The 23,733-nt window shown below is 32.0% G+C and overlaps 2 protein-coding genes across 2 annotated transcripts; one reads left to right on the plus strand and one right to left on the minus strand.

The window, feature by feature from the left end:
• Positions 1-1,746: 1,746 nt before the first annotated feature.
• On the plus strand, positions 1,747-5,879 carry LOC101210466 (GTP cyclohydrolase 1). The gene is made up of 2 exons (XM_011660893.2): positions 1,747-2,633; positions 4,245-5,879. The coding sequence occupies exons 1-2, from the start codon at positions 2,432-2,434 to the stop codon at positions 5,447-5,449; spliced, it is 1,407 nt and encodes a 468-aa protein (XP_011659195.2). The 5' UTR covers positions 1,747-2,431; the 3' UTR covers positions 5,450-5,879.
• A 1,138-nt stretch (positions 5,880-7,017) lies between these two features.
• On the minus strand, positions 7,018-11,601 carry LOC101208586 (hypothetical protein). The gene is made up of 9 exons (XM_004149722.3): positions 11,448-11,601; positions 11,216-11,279; positions 10,877-11,104; positions 10,255-10,436; positions 9,989-10,163; positions 9,687-9,895; positions 8,899-9,024; positions 8,613-8,716; positions 7,018-7,399 (listed from the first exon to the last, which is right to left on the minus strand). The coding sequence occupies exons 1-9, from the start codon at positions 11,494-11,496 to the stop codon at positions 7,226-7,228; spliced, it is 1,311 nt and encodes a 436-aa protein (XP_004149770.1). The 5' UTR covers positions 11,497-11,601; the 3' UTR covers positions 7,018-7,225.
• Between the last annotated feature and the right edge of the window lie 12,132 nt (positions 11,602-23,733).

The following is a 23,733-nucleotide window of genomic DNA, read 5'->3' on the forward strand; positions in this document are numbered from 1 at the left end:
TAATTACAATTATTCACTTATTTTATTAAAGCAAACTCACGACTTAAGTCGTGCTATTTAGTTTAGTTGATATCCCTAAAATAATGGCAAACATAAATTCAATATTTTTTTATTATTTATATTCCAAAATATTTATAAAAATTTGAATTTAAACACCTAAAAAATACAAGAATTTCATTTTTTATATTTTCAGCCGATTTTACGTGTATAGAGAAAAATTCTTATCTGATAGGTATAGTGTACTTGAGTAGGATTATTCTAAGAAAATTTTGATATTTCCCCTATAATCGTGCTACTTGATTGACTTTCCTAAATTTTTCATATTTCTAATAACAATTTATTTAACATAATAATAAATTGAAATTAAAATTGTATTTTACCCCTATAATTATGATGCATTTAATAGGATTATTCTAAGAAAATTTTGATCCCCTATGATCGTGGTACTTATTGATTTTCCTAAAACGATATCCAACATAATTTCAAAATTTTAGGATTATCTTGTTAATATCTCTTATATTTTTTTTTTATAATTATTTTTTAAAAATAGATTTTAAATTTTGATTTGAAACCGCCAAAATATTAAAATTGCTTTAAAATTTTATAAAAATAGGCATTGTTAATAATAATTTCAATTTAAAATTTTATCATCCCTAACATCGTGCTAAGATCATCCACTTATGTTATTAAAATTTTTACCATCTCCTAAAATCGTGTCATTTGTTTTATATCTTCAAAATAATGACAAACATAAATTTAACATTTTCGAATTATTTATATTTCAAAATTTATAAAAAAATTGAATATTTTATTTTTGAAATGAATTAATTGAGAAGAAAAAAATTGTTTTATTTAAATTTGAAAAGAAAAAAGGAAAAGGAAAAGGAAGATATTTAAGGGAAAAGAATAATATAATAATATTTATTATTATTAATAATATTATTATTACTATTCATCATCTACTTCACTCTCATCAAACCCTAGCGTCGCCGACACCTCCATCTTCGTTTGAGTGTTCTCCATCCAGTCGAGATCTCCACCTTTGTAGCCATCCCCTCCATTCTGTTGACCGATAACTAAGCCGTAAGGAAACGTCTCCTTCACTGCACGTCACTAGTCGCATTTTTATTTCATCCAAGGCTGAGCACCTTTGCGCCGCTTGTTCCTTCATTCATTGCACCCTCAGCCGTGTCGGTCATCTTCATTACCATTCGTTCACCGGTTTTGCCAAAACTTCCAGCCACCTTTAGTCGTCGAATTTTAGTGACTTTGTGATTGTTGGAGTTTTGTTGTACTTTTACTTAATTACCCCTTGAAGTTAAGAAAACCCTTTGTTTTGTGTTGAATGTATGAACACATTGAAGGTTTTGAAGAGAACGAAGCTTGAAGCTCTAATCTTTTCTACAATTGATCAAAGACTTTGAAGATTTGGTGGAATCTAGGAAAGTGAAAGATAATGAAACTGTATTTTTTTCGACTTTGAATACCTAAACGTGCACAATTTCAACAAGAATGTGTTATTTAATTACAAAGTATTTGAGTTTTAGATGAACAAGTGTATTTAGGACTGTTTTTGAATTGATGAGTCATTGTTCTATTTATTTATTTTTTAGATTTTTTAATTTTGCTATTCTACCAATTTAAAAATAAATTTACTATTTTTCTGAAGTAAAAATGATAATGTGATATTCCATCACAAAAGAAAGAGAGAAAGAGATTGGTCTGATTTAGCCTATATATATATATATGTAATGGTAAGTGGTAAGCTTTATTTCATCACGAAAGAAAGGAAAGTGGTATGATTTAATCCTCCAATTTTGTGTGGTTGGTGTGTGCTTTTTTCAAGTAAGGCTTGAAGTATTGAGATCCAACCCCCAAGTTGGCCCATCCCATCCCTTAACCATTCAGATTCAGCACACCCTTTGCCGCTCCCTGCCGCAACCTTTCCATCATTCCCATAAGCTTTCATCATTAAGCAACAACAATTCTTTGTGGCGCCATTAATGCAGCTTCCCTATCCCCATAGCAGTTCCTCAACAAGATAACCTCCTATGAACTGGGTCGCCTCACAGCTTGTGAAACAATCAGGATCTCATTAGCTTCTTAGAATTTCTCTTGTTCTTACACTACCCATTCTTCCATTTTCATTTCTTTTACTTGCCTTTTAGGCCTTATTTTCTGTTTCTATGGTGATTCCATTATCTGGGTGGATCGTCATTTGATTTGTAGCTTTGTTTTCATAAATTTAGCAATATTTCATTGCGACCCAAGTGGAGTTCATTTGATGAGTTGGGTTTCCCTTTCGTCTGACAAATCTTTCCTTCTACCCCTTGGTGTGGACGGTTTTCGGGGTTCGGTTTCTTCAATTCAACTTGTTGTTGATTGTTGGTTGCGTTTCCCCCTCTCTTTGGGATTTGGGATTTCGTGAATTATGTCAATGGATGCTTCAGAGCTTTCGGATTTGGAGGTCGAGAATGGAGTGAAACATTGCGGGTTTGAGGATGAACCTGAAACTATTGCTATAATGGATGCTGTCAAAGTTTTGTTGCAGGGTTTAGGGGAAGATATCAACAGAGAGGGTATCAAAAAGACCCCTCTTCGGGTGGCCAAGGCTCTTAGAGAAGGAACAAGAGGTGAGAGTTGCCTTATTTCACTGTCTTTATTTTAGTTGAGAAAGCCTCAGAGAGACACTATTTATAAAAGACTTGCCACTATTGATTGTGCATGTGTTGTTAGGTGTGTTTTGTCCGTTATTTCTTAATTTGTATTCATCGTGCTCACTTTCTAGCTGCGTTTTAAGAGATTTTGTACCATCTATCAGCTGTTTGTGTATTTATTCTTTGTAATAATTTAAAGCATACTGATTGTTTGGAAGTCTTTCAAAATATCTAATGTAAATATTGCTATGCTATCTGCTCTCTTGCTTTTATTAGTTCTTAATCATTGTTTTTAGAAAGAGAAACCATGGCTCACAGCTAACTGCCAAACTGCCTTTTAGATTCCAAAAAGTTGAGATAGATGAAAATCCTTATATCATGCTTGCGATATATTTCTGTGTAACGAAAGTATGTCATAAGTAGAGTTTCTTCTAATTTCTGACTTATATGTTCGTTTTTTTTAAAAAAAAATCTGACCCCACAATTCTTTTCATTTACTTCTGTAATTTATTGCAGTCTATGCCTCCATCGACCACCTTTCCCACCTTCCCCATCTTTCATTTTCTTAAAACATTAAGAAAAAGATCTGTCGTGTTTAAATGTTTCTGAAAAAAGCCACTTTGTTTGGTGTTGTGTATGCTTTTATACTGGAAAACACATGAATGGGGTTTCCACAAATCTTACTTTTTTTTCTTTTCTGTTTCTTATAATTTTTATTAGAACTATCTAGAACTTGCCAATTTTTAGTCTATAGAAGCAGATTAGACCCATGTGTCAATCCCAACCTCTTAGAGTTACTATTACCATCCTCTGCTCAAGAGCACCATGGCACAACCTATAGAACAGATTCTGTTCAAGTAAGGTCATACCTCACTTTGTTCTAATTCTCAACTGGTAGTCACTGATGACTGATCTCACCCTACTTTTTGGTTGCTAGTGCTTGATGAAATTTAGTTGTGGGATTTGCTGTTGCTCAGCCGTCAGTGGTTACAGAAAGGGGAAAGAGGGAGGGATGACTAGTGAGGGGATGAGAATAATTTAATTTTAGTTTTTCATTTCTTAAAATGAAGTTTCTTTACCAACTTTTCTTCTTCAAATTACATTTGAAGTCTAAGCTATCTTGGTGGAATAGAAGCACAAAGTTTTTATTAAAGTAATTGTACGAACTTGAAATTTTATAATATGGATGATGATGTTCAACTAGGCCTTTTATATTTGTCCATAGATGGACATAGAACTGCACGGCTCTTCACAATGCATAGCTTATTTCATAATTTGTTCCGAGATTAAATATATTGTGTTTTGAGAATTAAGAGCATTGTATCCTTATTTTGGCTCTCTTTTACTCGTTGAATCTGTTCATGCTATGTCTGACTTGAAATATATGACCCTGATGTTTTCGTAATTTTGGTTTTGGTTCTCAAGGGCTAACAATTTCGTAAACTAGGATAATCATAGTCATAAGAAGATGGGATGAAGAAATTGTTTGGAAAAATAGGAAATTAAAAAAACTGAAATTTTTAATAGAAATAATTATCTGATGAAAATAACAGTGCCATCTCTTCAATGTATTCCATTTTATTTCAGGCTATGGACAGACAGCCAATGAAATTATTCAAAGTGCTTTATTTCCTGAAGATGGACTGCATAATGGTGTTGGTCAGGCTGGAGGTGCAGGTGGGATTGTGATTGTTCGAGATATCGACTTCTTCTCATATTGTGAGTCATGTCTGCTTCCATTTCAAGTGAAATGTCATGTGGGCTATGTTCCATCTGGTCAACGAGTTGTAGGGCTCAGCAAGCTCTCTCGAGTGGCAGATGTGTTTGCAAAGCGACTTCAAAAGCCTCAGCGTCTAGCTGATCAGATTTGTTCAGCTCTGCAACATGGGATCAAGCCAGGAGGTGTTGCTGTTGTTATTCATTGTTTGCACACTCATTTCCCCAGCTTGGAGTCGTTCTTTCTTGACTCAAAATCCCCGGGATGGGTCAAAGTACAGGTGCAATCTGGTTCAGGAGCTTTCGAAAGCCAAGATGCTGATATCTGGATGGACTTTTTCAGTCTTTTAAAATTTAGAGGCACATATCCGACTAAAGCTGGGGCACCAGATTCAAATGCTCAACATTGGTGTCCATCTCATTTTTCTTCAGCTTCTAAATTCTCAACCAAACCTGAACCGTTAAATCTGAAAATGACCAATGCAGTGACATCTATTTTGAGGTCTTTAGGTGAAGATCCATCAAGAAAAGAGCTTCTTGGAACACCTGGTCACTTCGTGAACTGGCTAATGAACTTCCAAAACTGTAATGTGGAAATGAAGATGGATATGAACAAGCTCAATGGCTTTGCTAATGGTAGAAATCATTTCGATCACAACGAGAACAGTAACCTCTCCGAGAAACAGATTCAATCACAGATGAATTTCTTGTTCTGGTCTCAATGTGAGCACCATTTGCTCCCCTTCTACGGCGTTGTCCATATAGGATTCATAAGAGATGATGGACTCACTCCCCTTGAGAAATCACTTTTAAACTCAGTAATACATTTTTATGGGTTTAAGCTTCAAGTACAGGAAAGAATGACCAGGCAGATAGCAGAGACGGTTTCATCATTATTAGGAACAGACGTGATAGTTGTTGTGGAGGGAAGTCATACCTGTATGATCTCAAGAGGAATTGAGAAGTTCGGTAGCACAACAGCTACAATTGCTGCGCTTGGTCGGTTTTCATCTGATGCAGCTGTAAGGTCCATGTTCTTGCAGAGCATTCCACAAACTACCATTGGAGAACTGTAAAGTCAAGCTTATGGTTATCCTTTTGCGTTTCTCGGGAGGTTCGTACTCAGTCCCATTGCACTGATATTGTCTGCTTCCTCTCTCGAAGCCTTTTCACAATAAACTCTTGGGTCATGTCAAAGCGTTAGAATGTCAAATATAAGTTTTGCTCAATTTGATTAGTGGCTACATACACAACTGGCTGGCAGGGTATATTTTGTGGGTCATTGCCCCATTCGTAGTCTATTTAGTTATTTTAGACCTAAGGGATTCGAAAGAGATACCCTTTTATACTTTATTTTTGTGGTTTAGGAGCCCAGGAGTTATAGCTTTTCAACAATTTCCATGGCCAATTTTGGTGCAATTTCATTACTAGGATGTATATCAATGAAACCTATATGTATTTGAGTCCACAATATATTTATATCAATTCTTCACTATTTGGGTCAAATCTTAGCTTGCTGAGGGAAATGCGTTTTTTCTTCCTTCTGTACTTCCATAATTTTATAGTTATGTAAAAAATAGTCTTGAAAAACCCTAAAATCTCTTAAATAGTCTTGAATGTTGTACTGTTTCAAACTATTCTTTTAGAAAATATGCTATTGAAACTTCTAACTTTTTTGGTTATTGAAAATATCGATTTAAAAGGTTTTCAATTATGGTCAGAAAATGGACAGTAAATCAAACATATTTTCAAGAGTTTATTGAAATTTCCAAATCAGTTTAGTTAATTATTCAAAATATGTTTGATTTTATATTTTCAATATGTGTTTCTCATACAATCAATATTGAGAGTTGCAATCATGAGAAAGGTGTCTCATAGTGTTTTTAATATTTTCAAAATAGCATCCTATAAGCCCATGATTCATACTAGAATTTAGAATTTGGACTTGACACCTAACTATTCCAACGTTCTCTTGCCACCTGACAACATTGCTATTACTTGTGTTGAAGCAATATTATTTGTCTTGTGTTCTCACGAAAAATTGGTACACATTTGTCGTTGTTATGGATCTCTCGTGGATTTGTCTACCGATCTGGTTTCATTTTCATTTTTCGAGCGTAGAAGTTCTTTATACTAATGTGGTGCCAGACCTAACACATTTTTCATTTGTGTATCCATTTACTCAACTTGGTTGACCTAAATCACTAGACTGACTTTTCTTTTTGGACACATTTTTTCATGTTACCTCTAAGTTTACCTTGACATAGACTCTACCATGAATATTGAGTTTTCTAGGGCAATCTTCAACTTCTTGAATTGTTTCCAAGAGTGAAGACTATTCCCACAAATTTTAATCATACTTTCATATCTACTTGATTCACTCATTTGAAATGGTTTTGGTACATTCATGTGTTTCTCTTCTAGTTGAGCGTTACTCTCCAAGACATAGATTAATATGCCTTAATCATCAAAATTGAGTTTGGAATCTTCAAATGTGTTAAAAGTGATTTTAATCCTAAACCTATGTGATTTTAATTTAAAACCTTAAATATGACCTTCAAGGTGAGTGAACCTCGAATTTTTGTTTCGCATGGTGTTTTGTGCTACTGCAAATTCTACATCGTATAAAAAGAGATGGTGAGTGTCTAATAGGATCCATAGAATCATCACAGTATTGACAAAAAATTCTAATTTAAACGGTTAATATTTCAGCATTGTCCCACACTGTACAATCAGTAAACATTAACAATATCATTTAGGCACCTATTGTTTAATAGTTTGTTGCAACGTTATTTCTCAAACTCTGTACACTGACAAAAGAAGATACTGAAGTCCAAGACACTGCCCCTTCTTTACTCGTCAAGCCACAAATGCCGAATCTCAGGCCAAACTATCTCCACTGCATTCTTCGGCTTCTGTTGCTCAAGACAACAATGAACGTATACCTGATACAGAGAAGCTGAGATGAAAACAATCATTAGAATGGCTACAAAGTAGATATCCGCCGCTGATACAGAGAACATATCCTGCAAGTTAGAAATCGATTTTGATTAGTGATCCCTTGGTGAAGCAAAACATTGAACTGTTCGATGCATGCACATACTCTGATATTTAAAAAGAACTAAGTGAGAGACATCTGAATAGGTTCCATCATTTGTAGGGGTATGTGGCACAAAATAAACAAGGCCTAACGAGTGAACTATCCAAAATAATTAGAGAAATAACATTACAGAAGTTCAATAGTCAAGTCAAATCATCATTACAATCAAATGTAAAAAGATGAGAGAGAAAAAAATTGACCTTTAAGGAGCCTAGTAAGATAAATCTTGAAAATCTTTTATCATAGCTCAAATAAAAAACCGAGTGTGGGTGGTTGTTCAAAATTTAAGGGTAGAAGAGAAACATTCAGGGTGGAAAATTTAGGTCTATATTAATGTAAAAAATGAGGTGGATGGCATTAAACAACAAGCGAGAGTTTCCCAACTCAGCAAGTCAGAAACAACCTCCTCTAAAACTTAGGAAAGCCTCAACTGCCTATATTATGTACCACCACATAACAACTATCATATAGTCACGAAATGCTTTAAGAGACAGCAGTTCCAAAATGTGATTCCAAACACTTCAATATTTCATGTCCTGGCCTGTCGAGAAAGAAAATATTGTCCTTAGAAAGGCGATAGTTGTGTTGAAAAAAGGATTCAACTCACTTTAACCTCAAGACCATTTGGTTTCTCCCCTTATAAAGTGTGTCTATAGGAATGAAAATACAAGACTGTTGACCTCTAAAAAGGTTCCACAGAAACAGAGCAAAAATGACCATGAGATTTCGACAACAGTTAGGTTGAAAAATTGGAAAGGGCAATTGCCCGTCTGTGAATGACCAAAGAGTACACCAGCAAAAGACAATCACTCAAACACACAAAAGCCCGGCTCCAGCAATAAAGACCACTTATTACTCCCTCCATCTTTAACTGTATCAAAAACAACTTTACTTCAAGAATCAAGAAATACTCATTGTCTTCCTATAAGTTATAACTGCATGAGAATTGCGGTCCTTCTAGTGTCTGTTATGTTCGGGTTTTTGCTCATCCTCAGACAAGGAATATGTCCAATTCAATAAAACCATTTTGTCAAAAAAGGAAAAGAACAGTTTAAGAAGGTAGCATATGTCCTAATCCATAACAAGATAACTAAAATGAGTAGAAGGATGTGAAGCTCTCATGAGAAGAAGAAAGAAACCTTGATCACTGTCCAGCGCTTAGGTGGAAGGTTTTTATCAGCATGCTCCAGACAGTAATGTAACATATCAATTATTGTCAACTCCGTGACCGGATCATACCTATCTGCTAGCACAATGGAATACCGTTATTTGTATTGATAAAGAAAAAATTTGAGAAATGATTCCAATTCCACTCCAGTGATATCAAATGAAGTTTTCAAAAAAAAAAAATGCAAGATAATAATAAAACGATGAATAAATACTGAATCAAATTTCACAATGATAATGGAAACAATATTTTGATACCTGGGATGTCAAATATTTGTTTTGTCGATGGAATACCTAATAGATTTCCTAAATGACCACGTACACGAACATTTTCCGCAAAGGAAAGTAGATCTCCATGAGTTAAAACAACAACTGGTTTATCATCTGTGACAAGAATGAAAATAGTTATTTTTTCTCACTAGCATAGCATCGGGAAAAGAAAATGACAGAATGAAGTGGAAAAACGAAGAAGATTAGACATACAACATGCAACCATTGTGAAATGTGTGATAAATACCAAACTTTACTAGGCAAAAACAGTTTGGTTCTTGTCTTTCAAATGTGCAGTATGAATGTATACATATCGATAGGTCACAGCAGGTTCCGTATGTTAAGCCAAGTTGGAGATATGGAAGTCAGATGGCTAAACAATAAACACATGCATATGGGGGTATATTTAGAGTAATACTGGAAATATATCAATTTTTGCTAAAGGTTGAACATAAACTTCAGCACTTCATCCCATTCCTAGAAATTATTTTTGGACAAATTGACCACCGACCACTTTCAGAACAAGCAAATACAATAAAATTTCCCAATTTTTTCTGAGATTGAGATAGGCTTATCAATCCTCATATTGATAATAATCAGTACTCAAGTTATAAATATATTCTCCAAATACAGAATATTCAGAAAAAGGAATCATCACAATTTAACACGAATAAAATAATTCCAAATCTTCCAAGAAACATGAATCTTTTTAAGGAAACCATCCAGTTACTTTTGTCAACATGATATTATATTTCATTATGAGTGGGTAATTTCACCTCCGTATGATAAATAAGGGCAATTGAATGCAGTTGTTATCACTCTGTCATAATCCTTCTGTTTATCATCACCATCTATTGATTTAAGAACTGAAAGGCCATCAACAACAAATATGACAAAATTGATTATTCTGACCACCCTAGAACGAGGGAAGCTTTGGCGAGCTTTACACCTCATTCTATTTATTAAACTCGAAGCATCAGATTTCCTGGGAAGTTATTTACAGAAATGAATGAATTTAATGAGGACTGAATTTAAAAATGATCGTAGAAGAAAAATGTTTCAATGTTAAAACCTCAACCTGGTGACAAGCTTGCCATGGTGAACGCCCTTGCTCATCCATTGTTTCAACATTTCAATGTTATCAGAGGGATCATTAGACAGACCACGTGTGTCATATAAACAAAAAGATTTTGACTTCCTGAGGATCATATATTCATGAAGGAAAAAGGTTCCATCTTCACCAGATGAATTACCTACACCCAAAGATATTACAAATTTTAAGTTCAAATAGGTGACTACTATTTTCATATTGAGAGAACACCCCAAATGAATTTAGAGAAATACATGATACTTGTGCTCTTTCTGGGGCAAAATGGTCCTCCTCAAACACCTTGGAGATCCTATTTATAAGACTACTTTTACCAGACCCTTTTGGACCAATCAATATAAGTGATGTTGTTTGTGGGATATCGTAGTCCGATAATTTCATTCCACCTACCTGCTCAATCCATGCTCCAGGAGAATAGCTGCCAAATAAAGGCTAGTATGTCAATATGAGCAAACTGCAAAGTGTAGCAGCAATCTTGAAAATTATGAGTATAGCACTCATTAACTGTCATCAACTTAATTAGTTCATCTACAACTCAGATAAGACGTTTGCACCACAATTTCAGTATTACTAGGGACAACAAACTCCTTTCTTCTCCAAGAGATGTTAGACCTTTATCCGCACACAAGGATATCAAAGGACCATTAGGGAAGCTCACTTTATAGCTTTCACGCATAGCTTCAAAATTTCCAACTTTACCCTTCACAAAAACAAACGTGGTAAAAGTACAAAACCTTTTTTAAGCAGATTCCCACAACATTACCACATTCCTCAACAATCAATCCCCATAAACAAAATAAACCAATTACTACTTTGAACATATCTAGATATATTTAAGCTAAAAGTTAATAGCGATACCTCAAAATTTTTTGCTTAGCCTGGTTCAAGTTTTCACTACGAATCCGTAACTGATCATAGCTCTCTATGATCTCTCTGTGTACCCTATTTCTCCTCATCCGACAGATATCCACATCCAAAGCAGCCGAAGAGTATTCAGATTCAATCTCTTCAAATTCTCCGATGATACATCCATTTTCCACATTCATCTGATCATCCTCAGTTTCCATGCTAAATTTATTGTCACCCCTTTGTCATAAAGAACAATACCCAAAATAAGCAGCCCAATAAAACTAGAAGGGTTTTAACATGAAAATGAATGATCCAGATAAAATGAAACATAGCAAAGAAACCGTATACCTGAGGAGAGTGGGTAATTGAGTAGAAATTTGAGACTGATGATGCTCAAGAGAGGAACACCCATCTGGAATTGGATTGGGATATAAAGTAAAATGGTATGGGAAAATTAGTTGGAAAAGAAATGAAAGTTGATGCAGTGCAGAGACATGGAAAGTAGTCCGTAGCTTGTTGGATCAAAAGAAGAGAGAAATAAATAAAGGAAGAGAGAAATAAATAAAAGAAGAGAGGTTACCATGAAGGATGGAAGAAGAAGTATAAAGAGGAAGTGCATCGCCGCCCATGGCTGGCCGAAAGATCAGCGTTTTCTTGTGCGCTAAGATTTCTGAGGTGCTTTCGTTTTGCAGCTCCAAGCGTAATTCTAAGGGTGATGGGTTTGGTTTAGATTATTTTGCGTTTAATTTGGTAAAAAATGTATTTATAATTGGTAGTGTTTGATAAATTAAAATAATGCATTTTTAAAAAATTTAATTATAAAATAATAAATTTTAGAGAAATCTTTCGAATCGAGAGTTTTAGGGTCAGTTTGGATTGTCTTTTAAAAAAATAATTTTTTAAGAATAAATTTTCTAAAATACTTGTTTTTGTAAAATAAGTTTAAAATCTAAACACTTAAGTGTTTGTTTGGTTTGACTTATTTATAAAAGTTTATATACAAAATTGTGTTTGATTTGTATTCTACTAATAATATTTTATACCTAGATTAAATTACCATAAAATGCTACTAACTATTATGAATTAATTTCATAACAAAATACAAACATTTTAAATCTTTTTATCAAAAATATGTTCTAAAATTATTTTAAAATTATTAATCTTTTAAGTACTCGAAACTAAATATTAATTTTATTATTGTTGTTGTTATTATTATTATTATTAGTATTTTGGACAATTTAATTTTAAAAGCATAAATATTTTGAAACGTAAATACATAACTATATGAAAAAGATTAGTTGATTTTCAATAACAAAATATAAATAACGTTCTTAATTCATTTTCATTTCGTGAGCCGAACGATCATGTTCTTTATTAACGTTCTCATGATTTTTTTCACACATGTTAATGCGAAGTAGATTTGGTTGAAATAGAAACATTTGCAAATCCCTATATTTAAATGTATATGAACACATTGAAAAAATATTTAAAGTATTTAAAAAAAGAAAAAAAATGACGAAGTGAAAAATAGATAGTAAAAATGAATAGAAAAAACAGAAAGAGAAAAATACAAATTTTGAAGGAATTTCTCGTTAAACACCAAATAAACATTTATTCTAAAATCTAGTTGAATGTATTTTTTCTAAAATGATTTATTTCATAATCTCATTTTTCCAAAATTTATATTAGACAAATGTCAAACACCTCAATTTATCTTAAAATGAATTATTTTGAAAATTAAACACTTCAAAAATCAATCCAAACACACCCTAAAATATCAAAATCTATTTCATTTTAAAAACTAAGTGATTGATCGGGAATTTGGCAAAATTTTCAAATTTAGATGAAAATTACAAAATTTCCCTTCATAAACCTAAAATAAAATTAACTAAAATATCAGAATATATTTCTTTTCAAAAAAATCAAAATATATGTATTTTCTTTTTTATCAAATTAGATCCTTACGGTAATTTGAGATAAGTATAAACATTTTCTGCATATGACAAACCAAACAAAATTCATATATAAACACTTATAAAAAAGTCTAACCAAACATTAAGTGTTTAAATTTTAAACTCATTTCCAAAAAAATTGTTTAAAAGGAAATATATTCTTGAAAAACGTTTTGTTCTTAATTCAATCCAAACAGATCCAAAAATGACTGATCAAATCAATAGAGTTTGATGTGTAAAATCAAACCGTTTAAATAACGATATCTGAATATACCATGATTAAATCTTACTTTATAAATCTGTAATCAAGGATTGAATGTACTAAAATACTAGGGGTCGTTTGGCACTCATACTATGAACGAGTGGAATAGCTTACTCCAAGTTTGACTTAAGGATTATCATAATCCTAAATTAGAACTATTCTACCTTTTTTTTTCTTATTTCTCTTATTCTTCACTCTCTCCTTTCACTATTCCTCACTCTCCCTATCAATGTTCTTCATCCCATCTTTTGTATATGTCATTATTCCTCTCTCCTCCATTTCACTATTCTACATTTCTCTACCCTAAACATAGATTATAATAACTGTAACTACAATGATTTGCATCCAAAAATCAGACTATAATAATTCACAAACTATTATAACCTACATACTATAATAACCTTTCATGTATATCCCAAAAGTGTTATTTAATATCACTAATACATGTTGGCATAATTTTTATGTTGCATAATTCATTAAAGTGGTGAGTAATGTTCGTTCCGAACATGTGAAAATGTAGAATATTAACATGTCCACAAAACAAAAGTTTAATACCATCATATACCACTATATATCATCCTCTAGTTTTTTTTTAAATGCAAAAAATAAGTTTTCAATGTACCATTTTGATATCTTTATCGTGGGATTTATTGAAAATTAGTTCATATACTTTTCAAATATTTAATTTTAATGCTTTGAATATAAAATAAAAAAAAAAAAACAACATCAATTTTAATCCCTGAACTTTGAGGTTCGTATCAATTTAAACTATAAACTCATAATTGTATTATTTTTAACCTTGAACTTTTGGGAATGTATCAATTTAAATCTCAAACTACTAGTTATGTCAAACTAGTAGTTATATCAAACTAGTTCTTGAACTTTCTTAAGTGTATCAATCTAAACCTTTGACTTCCATAGTTGTATCAATTTAAATCTTCCAAGAGAGTGGAAGAACAACAAGAAAAACCCAAAGAAGATGGAGAGAGAGAAAATAAACTCTCTATTTATGTTTTATTTTAATACACTTACGAAACTTAATGGTTTAATTAAACTAATACATTTATGAAAGTCTATAGTCTAATTTGATATAACTACTAATTTGAGGTTTAAATTGAGATAACCTTAAAGTCCAAAGTTTAAATTGATAAAATTATTAGTTTATGGTTTAAATTGATACAATTATTAGTTATGGTTTAAATTGATAAAATTACTAGTTTATGGTTTAAATTGATATGACCTTGAAATATACAAACTCGATACACCTGATACACATTTATATATATAAATGTTGAAAATGACAAAATATTAAAGATTTTTTAAGTTAATGATAATTAAGTAAATATGTCTAATGGCATTTGGGTAAATAAACAATGTAAAATCTTTGTAAATAAGTTTATCTTTATTAACTTTAGAGCTCAAAAAACGTGAAACACTTTTTTAGAGAGTGTTTGGGGGCAATTAGCGGGTTATAATAGTTTGTGTTTGGATTGTAAATTATTTTAGTTTGAGCTATAATAGTATGTGTTTATGATTAATATTTCTATAATAAATATATTTTTTTCTCTAATCATTTAACAAAAATTCAAAATCTTTTATCATAAATCCAAATATTTTGGCATATGAAGTCTGTACTGAGTGTATATCAAATGTTTATCAAATGTATATTAAGTGTGATCAAGTACGTATCAAGTGTATATCAAGTATATCATGTATCAAGTGTATATCAAGTATATCGTGTCTCAATTGTAAATCACGTGTATCAAATGTGTATCAAGTGTATTTGTAAACCCTAGACCTAAAAACCCCTAAGTCCTTTAAGAGGTATAGAGGAGAAGTTGGAAGTTGAAGTTTGTTTTAAGTTTAGTAAAACATATGGAAGGAAATTTTAGTAAAAGTTGATGTTTACCCAAGTGTCATAGTTTAAGTGTTGTTGTAGCTAAAGTGACCTTAAGGAAGGAAATTTTAACCAAGTGTTGGTGTTAGACGGTCAAAGAGAGGTTAGCAAGATGGAGAAAAGGCTAAGTATCAAACATGGCATTTTGAGCCAAGGCTAGGAGGCCAAAGATTTCAAAATAACCTTTAAGGACAGGAGGTAGGCGCCCAATTACGTTCGACCAATTTCCTAGTTTAGCTCCCCAAGACAAGGTCTTTCGGCTTGGTTTGGAATCTTAATCAAAATGAGCTCACTTCTCATCTAGAATCCTTGGCACTTTTTAATTCTTTTCTCAACAAAATCAAGGTAAAAAGCAACCTCAAATGGCCTGAACTCTCTCTATTTATAGACCTTTTTGGAGAGTTTTTCCATACTAAAATGATTTCTCTAACTGACGATAGAAAATGGCTCAATCTTGAAATGTCACATACCTTTACCAACACTTATCTTGAACTTAGATTGGACGGTCGGGTCCCATCAATCGTTGACCTACTGATATCTTAATCACCTCACTGTCTCTAGATCTAGATGAAGTAGGTTTTGTCCATTTAGTCATCGCACACCCTTTTCGTGTAAGGATCCTTATCACAAAACTCATTCGTAAACTTGTGTTTTACTGACAGAATTTTTCTTGCACATTATTCTTATCGTAAGGCTTTCATCGCGTTGGTGATTTGCAATTGAGGCCTTACAACCTAAGCCTGCAGGTATGACAAATGGGGTAGGTGTTTAGTTGAAGTGACTAGATGATCCTCAAGGAAGAGTAAAAGTCTAAATGTTTTTTTAGAAGAGAGTCAAGCAACTTAAAGGAGTTTAGCTTTCCAAGGAGATAAGGTTGGCGTCTCAACAAAAGTGTCTATTCGTAACTGACGTTTGACTTATGTGTCAAGTTTGGATTGGTTGTAGAAAGCGACGAAATGGAAAGGTGTCAAGTGTAAAGTAGGGAAATAACCCTTGGATGTGAAAGGTCACTATAAATAGGACCGAAGATGTAACGACCCAACTTTTTATACTAAGTTGAGGTCGTTACTACTAAATTAAATAAAGATTTTTATTTAAAAAGAAAATAAGATACTAAATCTTCCAATAAAAACCCTAAATACTTATTTAGAAATCATAAATAATTTATGTAGAAAAAAGTAAAATGTCAAATACTATTTGAGGCCCTATTTAAAAATAATAAGAGAATATCATAAGAGTACTCATGAGTTCTGAAATTTTAAATAAAATACTATGAATCAAAATATTGAAAACAATAAGCGAAAGCAATCATAAACTTTCACCTATGTTAAACCACGGTCACTTTTTGTCATTCGCCAGCCTTCCTTTACCTCTACCTTTGTCTGAAAAATTAAACATAGAAAGAGTCGGTATAAACAAATAGTCAGTAAGGGGCCCACTACTAGCCTCGCTAGGCGTATGTTAACTTCCCATTAGGATCCTGAAAGAAAGTACCCCATAACTATTGTGCTCTCAAACACACGGTATCTAGTGATCCCAAAGGAAACACATTTGGTTTTCAGTGACCCGAAGGAACACCTAAGAGAATCAGGCTGTAAATGACCCTATCAGATCACTCCTAAAACATATACCGATGGTGATCTCGAGGGACAAGGTTGGTAGGGCCAAAGACGATGAGTGTGAAGGAACTGAGCCAGAAAAATGAAGTCATGAAGGTGATCCCTGAAATGGTTGTTAGGCAACTTAGGAGAAGGATGAAAAAGAGGTCTTTTCACCTCAAAATACCCAATTGTAAGAAGCGGCATTGGGTAGTGGAGGAAGAAAAGTGAATCAGAACTCAGTTTTAATTCTATGCCTAGCGAGAAATGAAATGTTACTGTTAAGTTTGAACTTGTGTAAAGTGTCAAGTTAATAAAAAAAGAGAAGTTATATTTATTTTGCTACTTATTATTTGTTTTTACCTCTTAGTAACGAATTTCTTTGTTGTGATAAGAGTGATAAGCGATGGAGTAAGTCTAAAGGTTACAAATCTTTTCACTGCAATGAGTAAAGTCTCTAAGGTTTGAGGTGAAGGCCTTGCGATAAAGCAAGTTGGAGTAAGTTGTTTTGCTTACTAGACGTTCTTTGCGTCGTCTTCTGCTAAGATAAGTGACGAGTGTCTAGGCAGCACGTCCACCATTTGGTTGCGAGAAATGGGATTTGAGGCGAGGCGTGACTTTGGAAAGCTTTCAGAAATAGGATAAAATTTTTGGGGTTAAAGAGTTTTGTGATTGCTTTTTAAAATAAAAAGATTTAGGACAAATAAGTGGTTAAATATTTAAATAGAATGCGAAAAGGTTGGTCATTTTCTTCCCACTTCCTCCATCTTCACGTATTCCATTCTCAAATTCACTCACATCACAGGTGACTTTGACTAACAATGATAGTAGGCTTCTTATGGTGCAATGAGGCTTTAGACAACGATGGCGAGCGCCAGACAACGATGACGAGGCTTCAAACAATGATGACAATGAGGTTTATAAAATTTTTTGCACAATTTGTAGGTTTTTTTCTTTTTATTTTACTTGGAGAAGCATTTTTCTATTCTATATGCAACTAGAGATTTGAGGACACAAAAAAACTCCTCTGCAACTGGTATACATGAATAAGAATCCTAATTTCTACTTTTGTTTACCTAACAAGTAAACGAGTTTTCTAAAACACTTTTTCTTTTCGACGCTATGAACTCCTTGTGTTCACAATTTCCATCTTGATTTGATTCAGTGGTGAGATGCAGCAAACATTATTCTAAATCTAATATTCATATTCATTTTTCTTTTACGCGTTAGTGGTATGACCGTTGCGCATGTTATAGTGCATACAACTTTATTTATTTGTTGACTATATAGGGATTTTTCTTCCTATTATTCTTACATTTACTTTTTATTTTGTAGATATCTAATTGCACTAATACTTTTTTTGGAGATTAATAGGACAAATTGATCTCTTACCTCCTAGTATCAAACATCTGAAATTTAGTCCGCTTTTGAAAAATGGTAAGTGTGAGATTCATGTTACATACTGGAAAATTGCAAGTTTCTTCTCTCATATGAATCAAAATGTAAATAATTATTTCTTCAATCAATATCGTCTTAGACACAAAAGATTGTGTCATTAGATTACTTGCTATATAGATCTATCATCTAAGCTTAACAGAGAAAAAAAAAATCTTGACTAGTTGAAAATGTAAAATGTAAGTTATGTTTTATTACCTCTTTGTATTCAACTCTAACAATTATACGAGCGTCTCAATGCCAAAAGCAAATAATGATGGACTATGATAAATACCTTTGGTTCTACTTTATTAACTGTAATTAACTTCTAGAATTATACCATGACATCTTTAATCTAAAGTCTTGTATTTTGTAGTAAACAATGTCCATTTTTTACTCTAGTATTCTAAAGTTTGGTATTTTGTAGTAACGACAATGAGGTTTAAAGATTTTCTAGTATACATTTACTTCAACTTTTTATGTAGTAGACATTAGGATTATTTAGTCCTCCCTGGTAAATAAGACATGTGTTCCTATTCATAACTTGTTCATTTTTGTATTTTAGGTCTCTTATGTAGAATTCAGAGAAAGTTATTGGTCATAAAGTCTCAAGTTCGCTCTATGAAAAGATCAAGCTAATCATTAAAAAAAATAAGTGATATACAATGTTAATTTAGTTTTTGTACATATTTGTAGGTTGGTTTAAGAGTTAAAGTGATACTTAAGAACTTTTTAGGTTGTTTTGAGAGCCAAAATGTGACCTAGACACTCATTAGGAATTTTTATTACGTGATTTTGACAATTGGGATATAGCACTTTTTGAGAGGTTGGGAGTGAAATGGTTACTTAGAAACCTTTTAGGTGGTTAAGATTTAACAAGTGTCACTTAAGTAATTTTTGGGTGCCTTTGGTAGCCACAGTGACATGTACTTCTTGGAACAAAATGTGTAAGGTAGCTAACTCAAAATTTTTAAAGCATGCATTGAATTGGATCCAAGTATATTTGTTTTACTCTACACATTTTTTTAATTTTGCAGCATGCTCAATTAATGTACTAAGCTTCTCACCTCTCAGTCTTCAATGGAGGCTCATTAGCGAGCAATAACTCAAAAGGGCATGGGATGGTTGGTGGCTACAAAAGAGTCATGGTGGGTCATCACAATGGTCACAGTACCAATATGTTCATGGAAAAACATGTTCGAATTTTTGTTGTTGTTTGTCTATTAGACAACTTGTCAGATTTGATACATACTATTAAAATGTTTTGTTTCTAGTCAAGTTTTGTTTATCTAATGAAGTTGTATTAACTTCATTTTGTGTACATGTTCATTTGTGTACCAAATTTTAGTTTGTTGAATATGTGTTAGCTGTATAAAATCAGTTGGAAACTATTAATTAGATATAGTTGTGATAATGCAAATTTCAGGTTAAAGTTTTGTTGCATATGAAAGGTTCCAATGACCTAGATTTTGATGTTTTTATTTTATTTTAGGCTATTTTTAGGATTTTATGGATTACTTTTCTTTTTTTTTTATCTTAAACGTGTAATCTAGACTTTTAGTATGAACATGTTTTATGTTTTAGTTAGTTTTTTTTTTAATTTCACATGTTAAAAAACTAACTAGAGGTAGATGTAGCAGAATTAACATAAAAAAAATATTTTTCTAACCCTTATAACGTAAACAGACTGCGAATAAAAAAATAAATCACGAATAAACATACCTCTATGTCAATGTGAATAATTTTTCAAGTTGGAATTGCTTTTGTTTTAACAGAACGTTCCTTCAAATTCATATCATCAAAATGCTGCAAAATCACTAGTGTTCTCTAACAGTATCCACACACAAATTGGGAATTCGACTCTTCGAATATGGGTTTGCTGGAACCTCACAAAATTAGAATTTTGACTCTCTTTATTCTCTTTTGTGTAGAATGAATTTTATGTCTTTTCTTGTATGTAAAATAAGAACCCTAAGGTCTTATTTATAGATTTCATGGGGTTTCCTAATAAGCTTTCAATTCTCCAATTGGACTTATTAATTAATTATGTCTCATAATAAGTTTTCAATTCTTCAATTGGACTTATTAATTACGTTTCCTAATAGAATTCCAATTCTCTAATTACATTTATTAATTACTAAGCCTAAACACAAATTTGACCTAGTTCTTTCATGTGCGACCCATTAGGTTAATTTAAGGGTCTTTAACTAAGATAACCTAAATTGTTATATGATATTACATGAAAAGTCAAATTTCTAATAAATTTCACATATGTTCTAAATGAGCCTATAAATTAGACAAATGTATGGCTTAAATTATTTTTGTTCTCATTTTTATTATTTACTTGATTTAAAACAAAAATATAAATAGAAAACTTTGTGGGTTACAATTTTAGAAAGAAGTGGATGATTTAAAACAAAAATATAAATGAAAAATTTCGTGGGTTATAGTTTTGGAAAGAAGTGGAAAACGTTTAATACTTTCCTTCTACGAAAACGGTGGTCTAGTCCTTCCATTACACTCGTAGAAGCCAACATGGGTTACGGTTTATACTAAAAAATTTGAGAGATTTCGACGGTGAAAAAGAAGACTTTCGACGGCCGATAAATAGAGAACTTTTTCGACATAATCTGGGTCTAAATTTTGAGGTTAGTACGGTATATATTCAAAACATATGAAACATTAGGTATATTTTAGATGTTCGATTAAATAGGCAAACAAATGAAAATGTAGTTTTGAATGTGATACATTCTAGGGTTTATTGAGTTTCAAAATAACCAAAATTCTTGCATTGTGATACATTTTAGGGTGTAACAAAAACGTACTCTGTGTTTATTTTAACTTACATTGTGGTTTACATATATAACAAAAACTTATTATGTTGATTTAAAAGGCATTAAGGTTTACATATGTTATATGGTAGTTAATTTTGTAAAATTTTATTTAAATGCAGTGCCTAAAATAGTTAGAAGTGCAAGATGTCTTGGGTCAAGTAGTAGAAAGATTAGATCAAACGAACATGATCTAATCATTATTGATGATGTGCAGAGATATATTTAATATTAACTATTGTAAGATGTTACTGTATTGATGTTTCATATGTATATTACTTGTTCCATAGGTATATATAGATAATCATAATCAGCAAAGAGGAGCTGGAAAAAACAATACAATTAATGTATGTATAACATAAATATTTTAAATATATATTATATTTTATATACCATTATAAGATTGACATGAATAATCAGGCAAGAGAAAGAGAAATTTTTTGCTTACAAGCAAGGTGTGAGGAGGAACATGAGGAGAGAAAATCAACACAAGCATGAGATTTTGGTATATAATTTGAAATCAATTGCCTAAAAAGAGAAATTTCTCAACACAAGCATGAGATTTTGGAAATAAAAAAGGAAAATTTTCAAATGAAGCAAAACAACATTTTATGATGATTTAGACTTGGGAAAAGATTTCCTAAATGATCTAAATCCTCAAATCAATCTAATATCAAGAATAAATTTTCAAAAATGGTATTGTTTAATTACTTTAAAAATCGAAAAACTTCAAAATTACTTTGAAAACACTAATAGATTCAGGTGCATATCAAAATTTCATTCAAGAAGGTTTAATTCCTACAAAATATTTTGAGAAAACCCCATAAATCCTCACGCAAACGGTAGGAGGTTAAATATCAAGTTCAAACTTTCAAAAATACATGTTTGTAATAAAGATCACTGTTTCAAAACATCTTTTCTTTTAGTAAAAGATCTTCACCAAGAACTAATTCACGGTACACCTTTCATTACTCAATTGTATCCTTTAACGATAACTTAAAAGGGTTTAGTAACAAAAAAATTTGGGGAAGAATTGATTTTTGAATTCATCTCTCCAATTTTGCCCCCACAAACTTTTAGAAATCAATGTTTTGAAAAGTGAACAAATAAAAAGAAAATAAAAACAAATTAGTTTTCTCAAGGAAGAAATTAACTACAAAAGAGTTGTATAAAATTTAAAAGAATTCTCAATTCAAAATAGGGTAAAAGAAATTCAAATCAAAATTGAAAATGAAATTTGCTCAAGTCTACCAAATGCTTTGTGGAATAAAAAAAAACATATAGTTAATCTTCCCTATTCCAGATAATTTAATGAATCACACATTCCAACAAAAGCTAGACCGATTCAAATGAATTCTGATTTGCTAACACATTGAAGGAAAGAAATACAAGACTTATTATATCAAAATCTAATAAGACCTTCCAAAAATTCATGTTCATGCGCTGCCTTTTATGTCAACAACGTCGCCAAAAAGAACGTGGAGCTCCAAGGTTAGTAATTAACAACAAACCCTTAAACAAAGTTTTAGAATGGATTAGATATCCAATCTCCAATAAGCAAGATTTATTCAAAAGAATTTCAAATGCAAAGGTATTTTCAAAATTTGAAATGAAATCTCGATTTTGGCAAATTCATTTTTTTTAGAAAGATAAATATAAAACTGCTTTAAATGTCTCGTTTGGACAATATGAATGGAATGTAATGCCATTTGAGTTAAAAAACGTCCCATCGAAATTTCAAAAAATTATGAATGACATTTTTAATGATTTTCAAGACTTTACAATTGTTTATATTGATGATGTTTTTAGTCTTTTCTCTAAATATAGAAAAACACTTTAAACATATCAACATTTTCATAGACGTTATAAAAAGAAATGGTTTGGTAGTATCTCTACCAAAAGTAAAACTATTTGAAACAAAAATAAGATTTTTGGGCTTCAAAATACACTTAGGTAAAATAAAGCCTATTCAAAGATCAATCGAGTTTGCATCAAATTTTTCTGATCAAATCCTTGATAAAACCCAACTTCAAAGGTTTTTGGATTGCCTCAATTACGTATATGATTTTATCCAAAACCTCATACCCATTTGCAAACCACTGTACCAAAGGCTAAAGAAAAATCCAAACCCATGGTCAGACACTCATACCCAAACTATTCAAAAAATTAAGTCTTTGGTCAAATTAATCCCTTGTCTCAATCTCATTAATACAAAAGCAAATCTTATCGTTGAAACTGATGCCTCTAACCTAGGATATGAAGGAATCCTCAAAGAGTGTCTAGATAAGACCGAGTCGATAATCTGATTCCACTCTAGTATTTGGAACGATACCCAAAAAAAATTACTCAACTGCAAAAAAAAGGAAATACTCGCAATTGTTTTGTGTGTCCAAAAATTTCAAGGAGAGTTAATTAATAAAAAAATTATTATCAAAACTTACTCAAGAGCCTCAAAATTCGTTTTAGAAAAAAAATGTAAAAAATCTTTTCTCAAAGCAAATATTTGCAAGATGGCAAGCTATCTTGTCTTGTTTTGATTTTGAAATTTTTCCTATAAAAGGAGAACAAAACGCTTTGGCGGATTATCTCTCAAGGGAGTTTCTAACTCCAAAACTCTCTCTCCTTTCTAAATGCTTGAGGAAATTCTAGATGAAGAGCAAATTCTACCTCTTCAAGGGGCAATCGCCCATCTTCTTCTTCTAATTCTGCACCCTCACCAATGAGTGCAGATCAATATGCCATGGATTTAGGGTTTACCACAGTAACCCGATCCAGAGCAAGATCATCTCGCATACAGATTGGATCTCCCACGAAGTCATCAACTCCACCAAGGACTTCGGCCAATCTCATTCGTCCTTCAAGTGAAGTCGTTCAGATGAGGCCTCTTGCCTC

This window comes from Cucumis sativus, chromosome 7 (assembly GCF_000004075.3).
Source record: "Cucumis sativus cultivar 9930 chromosome 7, Cucumber_9930_V3, whole genome shotgun sequence".
NCBI lineage: Eukaryota > Viridiplantae > Streptophyta > Magnoliopsida > Cucurbitales > Cucurbitaceae > Cucumis > Cucumis sativus.